We start from the raw sequence: 19,064 nt of genomic DNA on the forward strand, positions 1-19,064 counted from the left end.
CTTTTGCTTCACCGAGCAAGTTCCTGGGCCATCAAAACAAAAACAGGAGGCACCCAGTAGTTGGTGCCAGTGGAAGCCCACTCCAGTCTTTCTGCTGTCTCATCATGCCTTTCAAATCATGTTGCATTTACAGCACCGGGGCTCTTTCTATGCTTTTGCTGATTCTTGGCATTGCTTTAGCTTTATCTACCGTCTTTCCACGTATTCTTGACTCGGTGGTTAAAAAGGTAAGCTTCTTAGTTTGGCTAATATTTTATAATCAGCGTTAACGTTACATCATCTAACGTTATACAGTTTTGCTGTCAGCTAATGTTAGCATAGCCTGAGAAACAGAAACACGCAACACTGTCAGGATGTCACCACGTAATGTAAATGGTAACTTAATACTTTTATAACTCTTACGATAAGTTAATCTTTTACATATGACTCACATGCAGGAATATAATGTGAAAGAACCTGTTGTGGCAGCCAATGCTACATGGATTCAGCCAGTCAGTGCATTGTATCTTAAAGACGACTTTCAAATAAAGTATCTATCTATCTATCTATCTATCTATCTATCTATCTATCTATCTATCTATCTATATTTAAAATATATCATGATTTCAAAGCTGGTTTGAGCACCTGCATCAGGCTTACAGTGTTATCTGTCATATGATGTGTCTGAGGTCTGACATTTTAACCCACTACCCTTTGTCCCCTTTAGGAAATAGTTTTAAAAAATGGCACAGACGCATTTGAGGCCTGGGAGAATCCACCGGCACCTATCTACATGCAGTTTTACTTCTTCAATTTGACGAATCCCCTAGAAGTGCTGGATGGAGACAGACCAGCTGTAGTGGAAATTGGACCATATACATACAGGTGAGAAGACTACAGAGATAATCTTAATTCATCTAATTTTTCACACTTCAACAAAAATAACAAAACAATTGTCAACAACTTGACAAGTGTCGAGATAATAAAATATTAAAACCACCACATAAAACACCACACAGTTTTTGTTGTGTGTGCAAAGCTTTTGAATGTCCCATAATGAGAAGTAATACAGTTTCACATTTAGGGTTAACTTAAATCGAGATCAGTCAAGGTACATGATACCAAGATTTTCTTAGAAAAGGCAGGACTGAAAGATTTGACTATCAAACCAACTGCCATTGGAGCCTTGTATGGGGAAGTAAAAATGTATCCAGGGTTATATCCAAAGGTAGAAATGAGAATAGAAGCGTTAGGCTAAAGGACATATTTTCATACTGAGGCAAGGCAGCATAACTATCACATACAGACTGGAGACAAGAAATACTGTTAATGATTGTCTTTTTGTAACAACAGTGACAGCTGATACATAAGAGATATTGGTGCAGTCTTTTTGATATATATTGCAAAACAGTTTTTTCAAATGGTTTTTTGGGTCTCCACTCTCAACATTGACAGATTCAGTTTTTTTTGTAGAGCTGGCACACTCAGAAAAATAAAACGATGTATTATTGAGACACTGTGTGTTTTTTTTCCTGACGTGTTTCTGCAAAGAAAGGCATTTTCTTGTGTCAGGTCAGCATTATTTGTGACTCACAGAGTCTGTGTGATATTTTCACCGACTCTGTCCACTGACTCATAATATCCCGTGAACACAGCTTTAGAAGGTTACTTTGGTGCACAGCTGATGGTTTTCTTTCCTTTATTTTGATTGGCACTGCCTGGAATTCTAACAGAGGTTTTACTGGTAGTCATTTTTTAGGTAATTAAAGACATGAGTTGTGTGGTTGTGGCCCTTGTTGTCTAAATATCATCATAACTTGATTCTTTGTTTCTGTGCACAGAGAGTACCGGCCGATGGAGCAAGTGAACTTCCAGGATAATGGTACTAAAGTGACAGCTGTCAACACCAAAACCTACATATTCCAGCGTGACATGTCTCGAGGACCAGAGACTGACCTCATCAGGACAGTTAACATCCCTGCAATGGTGAGCCAATGAACAGCAACAAAGTACCAGTTCTGTATGATAGTAGAAAAAGTAATATAATGCAGAACACAATAACATAATGATATTACAGAAATGTAATGGCAGATCATGTAACATGAACAATCTTACTTGAGTAAATAATGTATTCAGCCACTTGTTCTTTTTTATGTAACTTGTGGAAGTTAGCACCTTATGCAATACGTTGTTTTTAACAACATTTTTCTCTACTCTGCTCATGCTAGACGGTGATGCAGAAATTCAAGGATGAGGCGTTCATAGCCAATCTGATCTCCTCCTACATGAAGGCCACCGGTGTGGGCCTGTTCTCCACCCACACAGTGGGAGAGCTGCTGTGGGGATATGAAGATTCCCTCCTTAAATCCCTCAAAACGTTCAAACCTGAGCTGGATGATGTCTTCGGGCTCTTTTATAAGGTCTACTATATACACAGAGATATTGTATCTTAGAGTACTGTTTAATTTGTATAGACATAGATTTTGCATATTCATAAAATGCTTCAATATATATCATATAACTAAAACATTTTAAACATAACTTCTAGAATGGTTTAATAGATTGTTTTTATTACTTTCTGGTGTATTTTTGTGTAAAAATCTGATGTTCCTTTTTTTTTTTTTTTTTTTTAGAACAATGCTTCAAATGATGGAGAATATGTGTTTTTCACTGGCCAGCAAGACTACAAAGACTTTACTAGAGTGGACACCTGGAATGGTGAAAGGTAATCATCTCCTTTTAACACCAGAAGAAAATGATAGCTTTATCTTCACTCTGTAAATCCAGTCAGTGAGAATCATTGATTAACATGACATAATTTAAGGCATCCAGTTGCATCCATATGATAACATTAACAGAGCTGAGTGATTGTCCTATTGTCTTGTCAGCGTTGTATCACAGTTTATATGACACCGATCCTGAAACTCTCTGTGTTGATGAGCTAATTATTGAGATTTAATTATTAGTTGAAGGAACTCTTTTTTGTTTATCTATGCAGTTCTCTGAGTTGGTGGACATCTGATGAATGCAACATGATTAATGGAACCAATGGGGCATCTTTCCATCCTGTAATCAACAAGAAGGAGAAGCTCTACATGTTTTCCTCTGATCTGTGTAGGTGAGTAGATCAGAGAGACCATACCAGGGGTGTTTTTATTAATGTAATCATTGTCAGATGGTTCTAAATGTTGTTTTTCTTTTGTTTTCTTTATATTTAAACACATAATTTATTTTTGTTTTCCACACTATTACTATGTTTTTCTGTAGAGAAGGCATTTAAAGCACGCTAGAAGCTAACATTCATGTCCTGTTTTGCTGGCTTGTTACAAAGAATTTCTGGGTTTAAACCACTGGCTCGAGCTTGCTAGTGAAATGTCCGCCCTCTCAGTCTTCCTAATCCTTTCCCCTGCATTATCCAGGTCTTGATATTGGATTAAGCTTACCAGTGTAGCCTGGCATGGTTTACATGGCTAGTCTGCCTCTTAAATGAGGCCATTGTGAACTTACAACCTATTTAGTTCTGCTTAAAACACCAGTCGCCTTATTGTTGATACATTAGAAGATGTAGGTTCAACTAAAAAGAGAAGCACAACTTCTCAAAGCCTTTTGGTAGAATCTGCTCATGCACAAAATGAGTGCAGACATTCCCTTACTGTTACACCTTTAACAATATTACTTCTGCCTCCAAATAATAACCAACATAATGCATCCTGTTTCTAAGGTCTCTGTACGCTGAGTATGTAGAGGACGTGAGAGTGAAGGAGATTCCTGGGTATCGGTTTGTCCCACCCAGCGAGGTGTTTGCCAATCTCACTGTGAACCCAGCTAATGAAGGCTTCTGCGTGCCTGCTGGTAATTGCCTGGGCTCTGGCGTGCTGAACGTCAGTCCATGTAAACAAGGTATGAGAATGAATGAAGTGGCTGTTCTGTATAAAACACACAAAACAGTGGTCACCACACATTTGCATTGTTCACATGGTTGTGTTCTGTTTTCTTTTATTTTGTGTGTTAAGGAGCTCCCATCATAATGTCTTCACCACACTTCTACCAGGCAGATGAGAAATTTGTCGAGGGTGTATTTGGGATGAGACCTAATAAAGAGTACCATCAGACCACTATTGACATCCATCCGGTAGGAGCTTTCATTCCTAAATATACACATTATGTGAATGTTGTTGCTGTGTTGTTGATTGTGTGATTAATGTAAGTGCTTTTTCTTTCCAAAAAAAGAAGCCTTCACCACTAGATGGTGATCTTAGTTTTGTGTCAACGATTATCCATGAAACAACTGCAGTTAAAAAGTACAGCCAAGGTACATGGTACAGAGCTGTCACCAAAGATAAGCACTAACAGCTCTTGTTATGTTTATGACTGTAATAATGCAATCCTCTGATTGTGGTCAATCCTTGATAAAGAAACACAGACTGAAAAAACACACTTCCAGTAGCACAGTGTGAAGCTTCATATCTGTGGGATTAGATGAGTTTTAATCCCTTGAAAAATAAAATTTGTAAAATTTGACCAAGAAGCATGAATCTTTGCTCACATACTGTCAACATAAAAAAATATCAAGCATGAATGTTTGAGCTGGGAGCTTTCCTTTCATTTCTGTGTTATAGCTGAAAGTGACGGCATCATAAGTTCTGAAGGAGTCTTTGAACCCAGTAAACAAGCTACTGTTTTGTTCATCTATCCTCCTTCCTTTACTGCAATCTTTACTGTGCCACTGCAGGGGATCGTTGAGACGGATCAAAGTACTTTTACTTCTGTTGTAACTGCAAGGTTGCAGTGACCTGTTCTCAACAATACTCCTCAACCACGTTGACAGCTGTGAAGCTGTTTTAGCTGCAATAAAGAAGCACACTGACAAATTATCTGTTATTGTGCAGATGTTTTATGGATGGATTTATTCTTAGCTCTCTCTACCTGTACACCTGTAAAACAGTTCAGACGTCCACCATGAGCAGCTTAAGTGGTTCCATGCAGGACTTTTACTTGTAATAGAGTATTTTTATATTGATGCATTAGTGTTTATACTCAAGTGGAACATCAGAATACTTCCTCCAATATGTTCTCTTCATATATTAAGTTTGAGTCAGTCTGGAAACCTGAGGTTTCGGCTATAAGGTTCTGTTTAATGCTGGAGTTGCCTCTTCAGCCTTGTTATGCTGAAGACTCATCAGATGTCTCATTGATTAAATTTTGATTACCGGTACATAAAATTTAAAAATATAATAATGTTTGCCTACTGTTCTATGTTGTTTGGTCTTTCACTTCATTACTCAGGAGTGGCAGGCTCCTCTTTTAACATGTGTTCCTAACAAGTCTGAATCCTGTTTTGCAGCTAACAGGATTCATTCTCCAAGCTGCCAAGCGACTCCAGGTTAACGTCTTTGTGGAGCAACTTTCCACCTTCAGGTAATCACCTGATTTCCTCCCTCAAATCTCTTGTTACTTTTTAAAATATATCATTTGGCTTCAGATGAAGCTGTTATAGATGAATGACCGCATATAGCTTGTCAGCCAATGGTTGGCTGTAAGATAACGGTAAAGCAATTGTGCCACCATCATCATTATGATTGGACTTTTGGACAGTCCTGGTTCACTTGTTATGCATCTATCTGGCATTTGCAGGAACAAACAGTGAGATAATCCAAACCTAACAGATGTAAAATCCAGAGTACTTTGTCTTCACAGTATTTAATTTCAAATAAAATAGTAAATTATATGTTGAATTGGTGTGGGTGTACACCAATGTGTTGGAGTTGGAGTTCATGGATTTCTCCACACATACCTCTGACACAATTTGCTTTGTTTCATAAGCCCTAACAATTGTATTCCTCAATTCTATTTTCATTTCATTTCCTTTTTTTTTTTTTGCAAAATGCAACCCAGACTTCGTTTTCCTAGATGGGAATTGCATGTTGTGGTGAAGATTCTGTTCACAAGATCTCTTCTTGGTTGCTGACACAACATGCTGAAACATGCATGTCTACATCTAGACATGCATGTGGTTTTTGACAGACAATGCCACCTCAATGGAAAACAAATGGAAACAGTCACCCATGTGTTAGTCAAAACGTAATAGTTTTAAAACTTTATATTAACAAATGTGCAGTGCTACAGACTGGACATCATAGAACACTGTGATATTGATATGTATTGTATTATTATTATATATTTTTGTGATCGCATCACTTCCATTCTTAAAGCAAGAAGACCATTGTGAGTAGTTTTTTTTTTCTTTCAGTCAAACAGGAAAGGTGCCGACTGTGGTCTTCCCTGTGGTTTATCTCAATGAGGTACAAACACACATTTATACACAGAGCACTGGTTTACATGCAGATCATAAATTGAATCCAAATTTGTGACATAACCAAAGGACATATCATTCATTGATCTTTTTTAGCACTTAGTGTCACACCTTCATCGTGTCCTTATTTACACTTGTCTATATTCTGGAAGTTATTGTTTGTCAGATGTTTTTTTTTTTAATGGCATCTGTTTTCTTACTAACTTGTCAGAGTGTGGTTATTGACGACACATCAGCCCGTAAACTGCATGTGATTGCGGTCGAGCAGAATGTTGTGGAGAACATTCCATACATGCTGATTGGTGTGGGCTTACTTCTGGGAGTGATCTTCATGTTCTTGATGTGCCAGCAGAAGGTACCTGAGGTAAATGCTCTTTTTTACAAATCGTCCATGAAATGTCTAACTATCAGTAAAAATGACAAGGTATTCTTTTGACATATACAATGCTCATTTAGAATAAAATACTTAGATTAGTGCAGGTAAATTATAACCAATTTATATGTAGAGAAAATATAATGATGCATAATAGTATTTTATTTGCTAATATAAGATATCCGCATGGGATTTTGCTTTTCAGAGCACTGCTGCTGAACGGCAGCCACTACTGTCTTCATAGGGGTCTGAAGACACTACAAGTGTTCCATGGATTTTGAATCACTACCAAGTAACAATTTCCACTGATAAGCAGAGTTCCATTTTTTTAATGTATTTTTAATCTTACAGTCAGAGCGAACTAAGTGAAGAACCTTTGAGCTGTTTGGGGTTGGTGTATTTACTTTAAGTCAGTTGTAATAATGCTTAAATCCCTCTTTTTTATTAAGTCTTTAACTGACGATATTGACCAGGTTATGTGTAAATATAGGTCTTTTGAAATGTCCCTCACCAGATCTAATTAGTGTGGATGGTCAGAGCTCCAATGAAAACTGCAGGTGCTCTTATTTGACCGTAGCCATATTTTAAATATTTTAAATGTGTGTGTGTGTGTGTGTGTCCATAGGACACATAGCTACAAAACAGGAACTTGTGAAGGGTTACTGCCACTTTTTTAAAGACGAAAATCTACATTTCACTTTTTTTTTATTTAAAAAGTGAATAACAATAGTCAAATTGCTGGCAGAGTGTTTTAATTTTTAATGTAATGACTATAATTTTGTGTAGCACATTGTGTGTCTGTGTATGCATGGGCGCGCCAACCAGTGTTACACCAATGGTAGCAGGATAAAGGGATGAGTTGTTGAGTTGTTTTGATGGCAGAAGGCACAAAATAACTGAAAAACAGATTAGTTTTTTCTTGCTTTTAATTCAAATCAGAAATTTCTGATTATATTCTCTACTGATTAAGCTGCTATTGCTGTATGATTAACTTCATGCTTACTGCTACTAAATGTTTAACAAAAGCGGGAAATGAGGTTCCGTTTTTGTGGTTAATTTAAGTTTTTATCGTAATTCTACATTTCTAAGCAGTTTATTGTCCATCATGATACATATGACACAATAGTCCTGTTAAAAGTTTTATTTTGTCTTGTTTTACTTGCCATTTAGGTACCACTAAAAAGCAAAATGCCTCTGTTTACTGACATGTTGTGTGTTGTTATTTTTTGTGTTATGTGTAATACATAATATTGAATGTTTACAGTTTATTGAAATCTATACTCTACACATAATCTCAGTTACATATTCTCGAACAGTTTGCACATTGTCTTGTCACATCCTGTGTCTCATCAATAAATTTTGGTCTGCTGTCCTGTGAAGACGTGTTTTTGTGGTGAATTCCTGCACATATAGCACACTTTCTAACAAAGTGCAGAATCATTACTGGCTAATTTATTATTTGCATGTTGGTGTTGAACCTTGTTATGTTAGCAGTTATTAATTGACCCCTAGACATGACAGAAAATACATACATACAAATAAAACAGCCCCCCCCTTTTCTTTTACTAATGCTGAATGCTAGCAATTACACTAGATGTGAAATCTATACCATGAGAAGATTTATTAATTTGTGCTCAATATACAGACATACAGGACAGCTAACTCATATCTTTGTGCAACAATAATAAAGGGATTCTCTTTCTGTCATGAGGAAGTCATGGAGGTGGCCTCTGCCTGACTTTTATTCCGTTCAGTTTCTAAATGTTTGAATGCTCACAGGAAGCATCAACGTTTCACTTAAATACCTCTGACGTGGAATTGTCCTTAATTACCTGGTTAAAGTGTACTTTGGATCCCCAGAGATAAACTTTGACTTCAGATATTATTATAAAACTGATAAGTATCACTGTGTATTTGATTTGCATCACTGACTTTGACTTGAGCAGCCAAACCCCAGCCTTAGTCATTAAAGTGTCAAATTAGTGCATTAGTCAGAGAGTAACTCCTCCCCAACCCAATTAAAGCCTTTAATACAGGTGGCAGGGGACAGCACAACAACCAGCATCACTCCGGAGCTTGTTCTGCAAACATCATGAGGACTCTTCAAGAAAAAATCATCATTCTCTCTGTTTTTGTCTCTCTCTTATGTGTCATCCAGGTAAGTTTGTTGCCTAGATCAAAATCGTTCATCCCCTCATTGCAGTTTAATTTTCAATTTGTATATTTGTCTTTACAGACTGACTCACTTCCTTTACCTGACAACTGGAATGGTTTGATCCTGCGGACTAAGCGGTCACTGCTGTGGCGTTGGAACTGCATGAAGCCTGTTGGAGCCAGCTGCAGAGATCACGACGAGTGCGGCACAAAGTACTGCAGGTAGAGAAAAGCTTTTCAAACATACTGTGTCCATGTCTGTTTCATATCTCTGACATGTTTTGTCAATAATGTCAAACCTAATGTAACATGTAATAGACATGATGATCCTATTTATAGCTTTCACACCATGTTTGTAGTCAAATCGATGGACCATGTTCTGTCCATGTGTGTAGTGCATGGTGTAAAGTAAAGTTATTTTTATCTTTACAGGAAAAATATCTGTTCCTTCTAGTACACCGCTTGAAGAGGACACACACATACACACACAAACATGATTGTCAGGGTGGCTGTCTACAAAACAAACATCTCCCTAATGGACCAATCCTACCTGTCTTCAGAAAAATCTTGTCTGACCTTCTGGTTTAACCTAAAGACATACTGGAAGCTTATCAGACTGTGTTGGAGTAATCTGGCACAGCACTGCAGCAAAACAAAGCTGTAAAAGGCAGGGTGCATGACTGGTCATCAGACAGGCTGTATAATTTGAACATGTTTTTAATAAGATAATATAAATGCTCATGCAAAGTTTAAGAGGTGCTCTGAGTTTATTGGTTCATGTTATTCTTTGTATTTATTTGTACATATTGTAATGTAAATATTTAAATATACCATACCATTTTTAAGAGGCATTGCCTCCATCTTCTTTGACTTTTTAACTGTAAAAACCTTCAAAACAAATTAAAATATTACTTGTAGTTGTTGCTATTTTTTGGTGGAAAATAATGGAATATAATGCACCACTTTTCAGGAACAGTGGAATATTTCTTTATTCATCATAGCCAAATTCTTACAGACAAATGGACACGCATGATCTCACAGCTGTTGCATGGTTTACCATTAGTGTTCGGAACTTCCATTAAAACCATAAAAAATAATGGTCACTCATTTAACTATTTTCAGTAGTATTTTGGGGAAATTATAGATATATTTGACCATCTTAAGATTTTATAAATTCAACAATTTAAATTCAAATTATATCACTGAGGAGATCTGACTCTTGAAACAGAACTATACTGATCATTTGAGGTGAAATCAGCTTATAATGGAAGTACTGATGTGATGCATACTGAAAAGTTGCCTTTGATGAATCAGCAGCCGACCTCTGTATTCTCATTTTTACCACTGGGGGGCAGGCTGAGCCAGTTTATGCCATGTTGTAGCACTGTACTGCTACTAACTGTGGTAGTATTAACCAATCACCAGGTACAGTTATAACAGTATTTTTACACAATATTTTATGCATTTTACATGCATTTTTTTTTACAATACAACAAGGTCAAACAATACTCAATATAATTTCTTATTATTTCTTTAATATTTAGTTCTTGTTCAGTTACCTCGATTTAAACTCTTGGACAGAACATGACCTCGATGAACGAGAGCATCCTCAGACATAATAAATCTCTGTGTATTTATTTGAAGCCTCTGTCTTCTTTCCTGGCTGTCTTGGATACTTTGAATTCTCTCTCCCTATTGGCTAAAGGCTTCGTGACGCAATATCTCAGCCGGACTGAGCGGTGCTGAAGCGGCGGCGCGTGGGGACCGCTGTGACTGTCCGAACCTCAATGTCGGACCGGTTTCATGTGTTGTGCACAGTGTCATATTTACTGCGGATTGCCTTCAATAGAGACAGAAAGAGATCAATTAGCAGCTTTATGATGCACGTTTGACGTTTGAGGTCGGAACGCGCATCCTTAAAAAACAATGTTTGTTAGTGTGATATCTGGCGGAACCACGTAGTCATGATGCACCCGCAAGAAGAGGATGGAGATCACCTTTGACTGACGGCAGTTACAAAGTAGGTGTTTATTTTCTCCTGCCTTGTCCTCTCTGTTCCGATGACTTGTGCTTGCCCTGAAGTCAAGTATCCAGCTGAATCTAGATTCTTTTGTTTCTTAGACTGTTATGTGGTTTTTTGTCATATTTCTGCTACCATGGCTGTGTGCACACTATGTTGTTTTAAATATTCTCATTTTAGTGATGGAACACACACACACACACCTGACCACAAGGTAAGATGTAGGTCAAACTTCAGTGCTAATCATTTGTAATGCCTGAAACTTTACATACAGAGCTGTAATGACGTCCCATTATGCAGACATTACTTATAACAAGCAGCATCATGATCTCACTGGGTTTTTAAGCGGGCTCATCCCTCACAGCTGATTTACCCTGACAGACATTTCCAGAGAAATAATTCAGTCCATCACAGACATTCCTATGTGCTCCATTACACAGAAGACCGAGCTGACTGGCACACATTTGTTTGTCTTTTCCAAGTTAAGAAGACTTTGAGCAGAGCTGCAGTGCTGTTGTTAGTCCTCTGCAGATAGTCTACCATAGTGGCCTACATTCCTGTGGTATCAAACTCTCGAAAGTTAGTGTGGACTATTACACTATATCTTCTATATTAGATTACCTGAGGTAGACATTGCAATCAAAAGACATCATGTTGATCTGGTGACAATCTGAACTAATGTGAGTGTGACTCACATTTTTGAGGAAGACATTGTCCCTATAAATAGCACTGTCTGAGCTGTGAGTATATTAAAGAGACAATAGCCTAAAACTACATGCACAAGCAAGATGTGTGAACAAAAACACATTGTTTACATATTATTCCCAGGTATATCACAGCCCTGAAAGATTGACTGTGTGATTTAATAAAGGGCACTCCTTTGGCTTTAAACATGATCTTTCTTTTTTTTTTTACATTAAAATGTAATTTGCTCTCTCCAGTGTTTAAATATTTATGTCCCCATATTGGGTAATTATCCTCATAACTGACTGATGTAACTAATATGAAGTGAAGATGGAATTTATTTTTCTACCTGTGTGTGTGTGTGTGTCTTCCACTGAATACAACCAGGAGCACTACATGTAAATATGACAGAACACTTTATATTAACTAAAGTGATATGGAAGTGTATTTACTGTTAGCAGTGCCAGTGGAGCATCTCTGCAGTGCAGCTGCCCTAGTTACAGAGCAGCTGAGTAACCGTGGTTGGCCCAGGCAGGGAGGAGGAGGAGGAGTCTGGTAATGGTTAAATTATGGAGAGTAGGCTGTGCTGGCGGCCAGAAGCAGACAACACACTGTTTTTATCTTACTTTGCTCTGCTGGGACGTTTCACTCCAGATTTAAAGATGCATTTTTTTATTTTATACTAACTATAAAATGTTTAATTAGATCCCTGAGGTGAAGAGTATGTCAAATCTACAGCTAATAATTCACAAAGTGTGTTCCTTCATCTGTTTATGAAAGGAGTTCTGCAAAGATCTACAGGGATCAACATGAAATCACATGCGAATATGTCTGCACAGGATTCAAAACATTTCCCTTATCAAGTCAACTACTTCTAGACTAACATGCTAACAAAAGGTTTCCCATACTGTTTTTGTGCATGTTTTAACACACACATGGGAAGATTCTGCTCTAATCTTACAATTTCATGATTTGTTTTAGGAATATGGATACAGCTTCCACGCTGCAGCCTTATCCAGCAGTATGATTGGAGCATCCAGTCTCTCAGGGGACACCTTGATAGCTTGCCACTTCCCTGTGGTGCAGCTTCCCACTTGGCAACTTCCTGTCCAGGCCCTGTGCAGCTCAGCCAAGAGGCCCAGCCGGCTATGCTCAGCCGGCCTGACCCGGGCTGTGTCCCTTCCTGAGCAAGACTCGCTCAACCGAGAGCATGCCTTCATAGGCGGTCACAGACATATCTCCAGCAGCTACAGCAGCCTCAATGAGGACCGGGCAGAGGAAGAGGGGGCTAGCGACAGCAGTGGGAGGTATGACTCCACTTCATCACCTGAAGAGACAAGTTCACTTCTGAAGAAGGAAAGCTCTGGAGGTAGAGGCAGCCTGAGGTCCCACAACTCATTCCTACCTAATACAGAACTAGATGAGGATGAGGAAGATGAGGATAGTGAGGGGGATAATCTACACAGATATCATGAGGACTCATCTTTTGTGTTGCATGGGAATTCCAACTGGCCACTGAGTAATGATGCCATAAATCATACCACGTCCCATGGGGACATGGACAGTGAATGGGGCAATGAGGGGACGATGCTGAGTACCAAGAGTGATCAAGAGTGGCTCTCTAACCAACTCGAGGGGATGCACCCTGAATGCCAGTGCTTTCCGACGGCTCGTTTAGAGCAGGACTCAGACAGACGGAAGGATAACATGTCCTGCTACATCCACAGCCAGCACAAATGTTCCCCTGAGCTGCTGTCCAACAGTCACACAGAGTATGTCAGTGACTCCTCCTGTAACAGCTCTGATGGCGTCTTAGTCAACTTCTGCACTATGTACAACAGGAGCAACAATCCTGCCACCCCTCATGATCTCAGCAGTCCTGCGCTTCGCCCGTCTCAGTCATCTGAAGGATCTGTGTTCCTCAACCTCCAACCTGTTCCCCAAAGTGACAGTGACTGCACGACGGTGGTTTACTCTCCCCGAAAAGAGGAGAATCATATGACACTCGCTGCTTCCCGTTGCTCTCCTCAGGGCCTCGACTCAAACTGCAATCTTTACTCTCTAGAGCCGCTACCCTCAGGACTCTCCTCTCTGGAGGTGTCAGACCTGACTGCCTGTCTTCAAAGCCAAGCTGTGCTGTCTGTGGGGACCAACCAGAAGTACTACAAGCTTGTAACTTGTGACCTCTCCTCCCAGTCACCCAGCCCTGCTTGGTGCAGCCTCACCAGCTGCCCTGAAGGTCAGAACAAAACCAGCCCCTTCCTGCTCGAACATAAGAAGGAAGAACAGCACAGTGAAGTCAAGAAGGTAATAATGGAAAACAAATCCGTCTTTTATTACTCTGTTACATGTAGATATGTTCCAATGGAAACCCATTATTCCACCATTTTAATAATTTAAGTTACACAATTTAAATCTCAATATTATTAATCTGTCTCCTACTAAGATCAAACCTATGCCTTTTCTGCCTTTCTACATTAGGAATTAGAGCCTCAACAAAAGGAAAAGAAGTCCTTCTCTGCAGAATACAGCTCTGCCTTCAACTGTTCTCAGTTTCACACCGATGATTACCAGGTTCCAAGCACCTCCACTGACAAAGGCCTCTGCCGGAAGAAACATACAGACGGCATCAAGAACCTCTCCCACTCGCCTTGTTATCTGTGCCCCAGCCAGTGTAGCCCACATAGCAGTGAATGCCAAGGCACAAGAGCTGCATCCACACAACCATCTGTGACTCAGGACCAGGAGCACAGTAATATTGCTGCAACTGAGAAGGGGAAGGTGGCAGAAGGTAAGACAGACATCTGATTTATGAAGGAAAGATATTATAAAATGAAAAAAGTGAATCTAATATCTGTTCAAACTCTTTCTTCTCAGGAGTTTGTTCATTGGATGAAGAAGTGGTGCGTTATAGTAAAGCTCAGAGACCAACCTCGCTACCCATCCAGCCCTTTGTTCTGATCCCTGCAGGAAAACCACAGTCACAGGTCCAGCATCTCGGCTGTCTACTGGAGCAGTACATTAATCAAAAGAGCAGCAAGCCTGCTAGCTCCCAGCAAGGCTCCAAGTTTAAGGGCAAGCGCAGCCAGTGTTTTTCTAATCTTCAGTCATCACCGATGGGCAGCCAGTACCCCATATTCCTGGAGGCTCCTTCCAGCTCTGACACCTGCTCTACCTGCACGCCGAGCCCAGAGTGCTTCAGCCGCAGACACATGTGGAGCCACTCCAGCAAAAGTCCGTGTACATCAAAGAGCAGCCTGGATCCACATCACACAGGCCTAAAGTCTGTAGTGGTGCAGGAGCAAGACAAAACAAGTCCACTCTCAACTAATACTCAGCCTAACAGCTTTTTAAATCAATCCAATCTTGTTAAAATTCCCACCTACCAGGACCTGATCAATCTCCCCTCTGAACAGAGCCATACCAGTCCTGAGCCTAGAGGTTCCGCTCAGTCGGTGTCCCACACCTCTTATCATCCAATATTCTCTCACACACCACCCACTTTACCCATAACCACAGACACCCATCACACCAAAGTACAGGTGACTGTGTCTCCTCCTGCTGCCTCACAAGCACAGCAAACGCTGCCAGAGTATCAGGCTGCGCCTGCAGCTGATTCTGTTTTTTTCCACAGTAGTTTTACAGCTGCCCTCTCGTCTGTGGCTCCTCTCTCCTCTTTGACTTCTCTCCTCTCCCTGGCTGCTTCTGGGCTACATCTACATCAAATCCAGGACTCTGCCGGGCTCAATTCGAAGCCAAGTCAGAGTCATCACAGTGAATCTCTGATCCTGAGTGACAGGCCGCCCACAGAGTTCTGCCTCTCGCCCGATACATCTTATGAGTCCATGTCTATCAGCCACCTTCAGAGGAGAGGTGAGGGCCAGCTAATGACTGTGTCAGTTGTGAACGTTGTTAAGTACTAATTGAAATCTGAGTGCAGTGAAAGTTGCGATGAGTGGCTTCCTTCTTATTTGTAGTGTCTAGCCAGTGATGAGCAATAGAAACTCACTGTGCTGCAGCAGTGCCTTCAATACCCTGAAGGGGCTTCCTCTCAAACATGACCTATTTTTAACTCTCGCAGCACAGGATTGGCTGAGGCTCCTGCTCTGTAGCCTATGTGTGTGTAGCTGCAAGAGGATGAGAGGGAGAACAGTGCAGTAGAAAGAGTGCTAACGATTCATATCACACATGATCATTTCAGTGCTGCCATATGAGGTGTAAATTTAGCTATAGGATTGTGAAATATTTCGCGATGATTAATCACTGATGGAGGCATTTGAAAAAGCAGCGAGGAATCGGTGTGGTGCAACACTGCAGGCAGCATCAACATGCATAAAGAATTTACTGTGACATTTGCAGAGGCTGGCCAGTAAGAGATGAAAAAAAGAGAGGCAGGAAAAAGCAAGTCAATGAGGATTGAAATGGAAAAAATGACTCTTTCATCTGGAGTTCACAGTCACATTTGCATTTCAGCAGTATGATAATGAATCCTGGAAGCTTTCCCTCTCATGTTTCCATGCATTGACCCAGTTATCCTAACAAAATTGGATCTTAATTGGAAAATTTTGTATCTGTTCAAGCCTCAGCCTGTCTAACCTGTGTGTCTTCAGGTTTGCTGAGGTCTGTTAGCAGAGCAGTGGATTTGATCATGGCTCATTTTGGCAGCAGTAGAGACCCTGAAGAAAAGGTATGAATTTCCGGGGCGAAGCACCGTGAATGTGTGCCCCCATGGAACACATTTATGGTGTTTAGCCTTGGTGCCGCATAAGGTGTATTTTTAGGAAAAAAGGAGTCAAATATCTTGCCTCAGCAGTCAATATTCTGTATAACATTTCCTTCTTCCTGGCACAGATGCGTCTGGGTAACAGCTCTTGTAGTCCTACTATTGCTGGTCTAGTCCTGGAACACTTGTGCCCAACGATCCAAAATATTTTAGAAGACGGCCTGAAGGATCACAAACTGGATTTCATAATTGGGCAGCGCCGCAATCACTCCTGGAGTGTGGTGGAAATCTCTACCAGGATCGGTATGGGTACCATAGTTATTATCTTGAAATCAAAGTCTGGATCAGTCACAACCAAGCAGCACTAGTGGTAAAGCGTTAGTTGTGGTACACACTATTGTTCTGAGCGCGTTAACCAACTTTTCATGGTTTTTGCTGCAGGTCCGTCCACCAGAGTCCTCCACAGCCTGGTCTCTAAAATCAAACAATGTCCCCAACTCACCAGCCAGTGCATGCGCCTGAGAGCCTTCATCATGGGCCTGCTGAAGTATGGACAGGAAGTTATCTTTAGCTTTACAAATGAAGCAAAGAAAGAAGTGATATGTAAACAAAATGACAGCACATGACTTATATTCAGCTTCTTTTCTTCCAGCCTGAGAGCTTTGGAATTCTGGCTCAGTCACCTTCAGAGTCAAAAAGGTGAGTGCACCCTCGCTTCACTGCACACTGTATAACTAAATGAACAGTTATCAATGCAGAAATAAGTACTATTTATAAAATAAATAGTAAAAATATATATCTAGTCTATGGTTGGATCGTTGTGTGTTTACACTCGTTACGTCTCCACAGATGTCGTGACAACATACTACCATTCATGGGGGTTCCTGTCCATGTCCCTGGGTCGCTGTCAGCCATTGTTTCAGGAGTTGCTGCTTCTCCTGCAGCCGCTCTCTGTGCTGCCCTTCGACCTCAACTTGCTCCTGGAGCCCAGACTTTTACATCACAGGCAGCTGCGTTCAGAGGAGCACGGTGTTTCTCCACCCCAACCATGTTCTGCCCTTTTGGTAACCAGCTGGCCAAGACTTCAAGCTGACAAAAAGGAAGCCCACAACTATAGTAGTCAAATTTCACACCAGACACCTCTGCATCACCAAGAGTCTCAGAACACAAGCTGTTTCAAGCAACTACGTGGAGGTGTGCAGGCCAGCAGGAGTCCAGTGTTAGCTCCAGTCCCAGAGTGGTGGCCTAAAGAGCCAGATCTAGTGGATGGTGTGGTTGAAGCAGAGGACTGTAGCCAAAAGTCTACAGATACTTGGTTTCAGGTAAGTATGGACAGCAGGCAAGAAGAGAGGACAGTAGGGACAGACTGTGTGACTCCAAATGCTCAGGAAGAGAGTCCTTGTCAGAGTGGGCTTCGCTGGGCCAAACTATTTGGAGCAGCTGGTACATCCACCAGAACAGAGGCAGCTTCTCAGAGTCATGTGGGTGCTCAGACCAGAAGGTAAAAAAAATGTCCATTTTTTGTTTGAATTCTCCAGATAATCTTTGGCCTTTATTGGTTCTTCTTTCATTCTTATCATTTCTGTCATAGGCACAGTCGACCATCACAGTGGCTACACTTTGACAGATCGCAGCTTGGACTGTTGGCTCAATCCATCAGGTCATTGAAGTTCAGAGGAACTCAAAACTGAGAAGAACTGCTGAAAACTAAACCCTCTGTGGGGGAAAGAACAGGGTGGAGAGTATTTACTGTAATAAGTCCTAACTGCATGAAAACACACTCATCCACTCATCCGTACTGCTGAACTGAAAAAAGCACAAAAACGAACAGCTTCGGGAATGGCCCATATTCTTCAACCTTTGTGTTGCACCAGCTATTTGTAAATTTCTTCTTTGTGTTGTGAGTGCAGATGTCATCCGTCATCGGCTAGTTGCTTGAACTAAAATATGTTAACTGTGTAAACAGTATCACAAACTGTAGCAGTATAGAGTTTAACTTTATACTTTTTGAGATTAACCTTAGCTTTTTGTTATTTAACGTAAAGTGTGTTCTGTTTTGTTTTTTGTTAAATATGATTTTAAATATTTCCTGGTTATTTGTTATTAGTCTGCATTTTTTATCATCTTGTAAAGCTCATGCATTGTATTAGCAAGCTAAAATTAGCTTTGCTGATGTAGCTATGTACACTGGATGTAAATATGCAGGGCCAACTAGTCCCAATATCCATTTAGAAATTTCAAACAACTGGTGCAACTGGCTCCTGAGCGCTTCTACAGTGTTTATAAATTATACTCAAACTAGTTAAAAGATTAGATTTAAAATTACATTAAAATATGTACTCCAAATATTTTATCAAATACAAACTTCTACAAGAGTAGCAAGGTAACATGTGTCAGCTCTTTGTTAATTCTCTCCTTTCTACACTTTCTACACTTTTCAAAGGAAAAGCAACACGATAAGTTGTGTTGACTCTAAAATAGCAATACCTACTTTGCAATGGCAGAGCATATGCATAATCAAAGTGAACTACAATTTTATCTGTCACTGTAATAGCCCATGCTAGCTTTACTTTCATAGACTGTAAATAACTAAAGACAAAGCATCCGTGATGTCATCTGTATGTTTCCGTAGATAGCCAGGCGGTGGAAGCAGGAAGCTTGTGCTGTAAGTGAGCACCTGCGTGTCACTCAAAGTGGACACACCCATAGTTATACACAATTCTAGGACTCAATATATATATCTATATATATAGTGTTATTGAAAAGGCACTAATCAATATATCAATTTTTGTACCAGGCTGTAGCAGTGGACTAGACC

At 40.2% G+C, this 19,064-nt stretch overlaps 2 protein-coding genes across 2 annotated transcripts; both read left to right on the top strand.

The window, feature by feature from the left end:
* Positions 1-8,044, top strand: scarb2c (scavenger receptor class B, member 2c). Its single transcript, XM_028417246.1, has 12 exons — positions 1-227; positions 707-864; positions 1,821-1,965; positions 2,208-2,399; positions 2,613-2,704; positions 2,978-3,097; positions 3,701-3,879; positions 3,993-4,111; positions 5,324-5,397; positions 6,230-6,281; positions 6,504-6,656; positions 6,871-8,044. Exons 1-12 carry the CDS (start codon positions 105-107, stop codon positions 6,907-6,909), a joined length of 1,446 nt encoding a protein of 481 aa, XP_028273047.1. The 5' UTR covers positions 1-104; the 3' UTR covers positions 6,910-8,044.
* Positions 8,045-8,671: 627 nt separating this feature from the next.
* LOC114443364 (liver-expressed antimicrobial peptide 2) lies at positions 8,672-9,736 on the top strand. The gene is made up of 3 exons (XM_028417309.1): positions 8,672-8,823; positions 8,902-9,041; positions 9,252-9,736. Exons 1-3 carry the CDS (start codon positions 8,758-8,760, stop codon positions 9,271-9,273), a joined length of 228 nt encoding a protein of 75 aa, XP_028273110.1. The 5' UTR covers positions 8,672-8,757; the 3' UTR covers positions 9,274-9,736.
* The last annotated feature ends 9,328 nt before the right edge of the window (positions 9,737-19,064 follow it).

Source organism: Parambassis ranga, chromosome 12 (assembly GCF_900634625.1).
Source record: "Parambassis ranga chromosome 12, fParRan2.1, whole genome shotgun sequence".
Taxonomy (NCBI): Eukaryota; Metazoa; Chordata; class Actinopteri; family Ambassidae; genus Parambassis; species Parambassis ranga.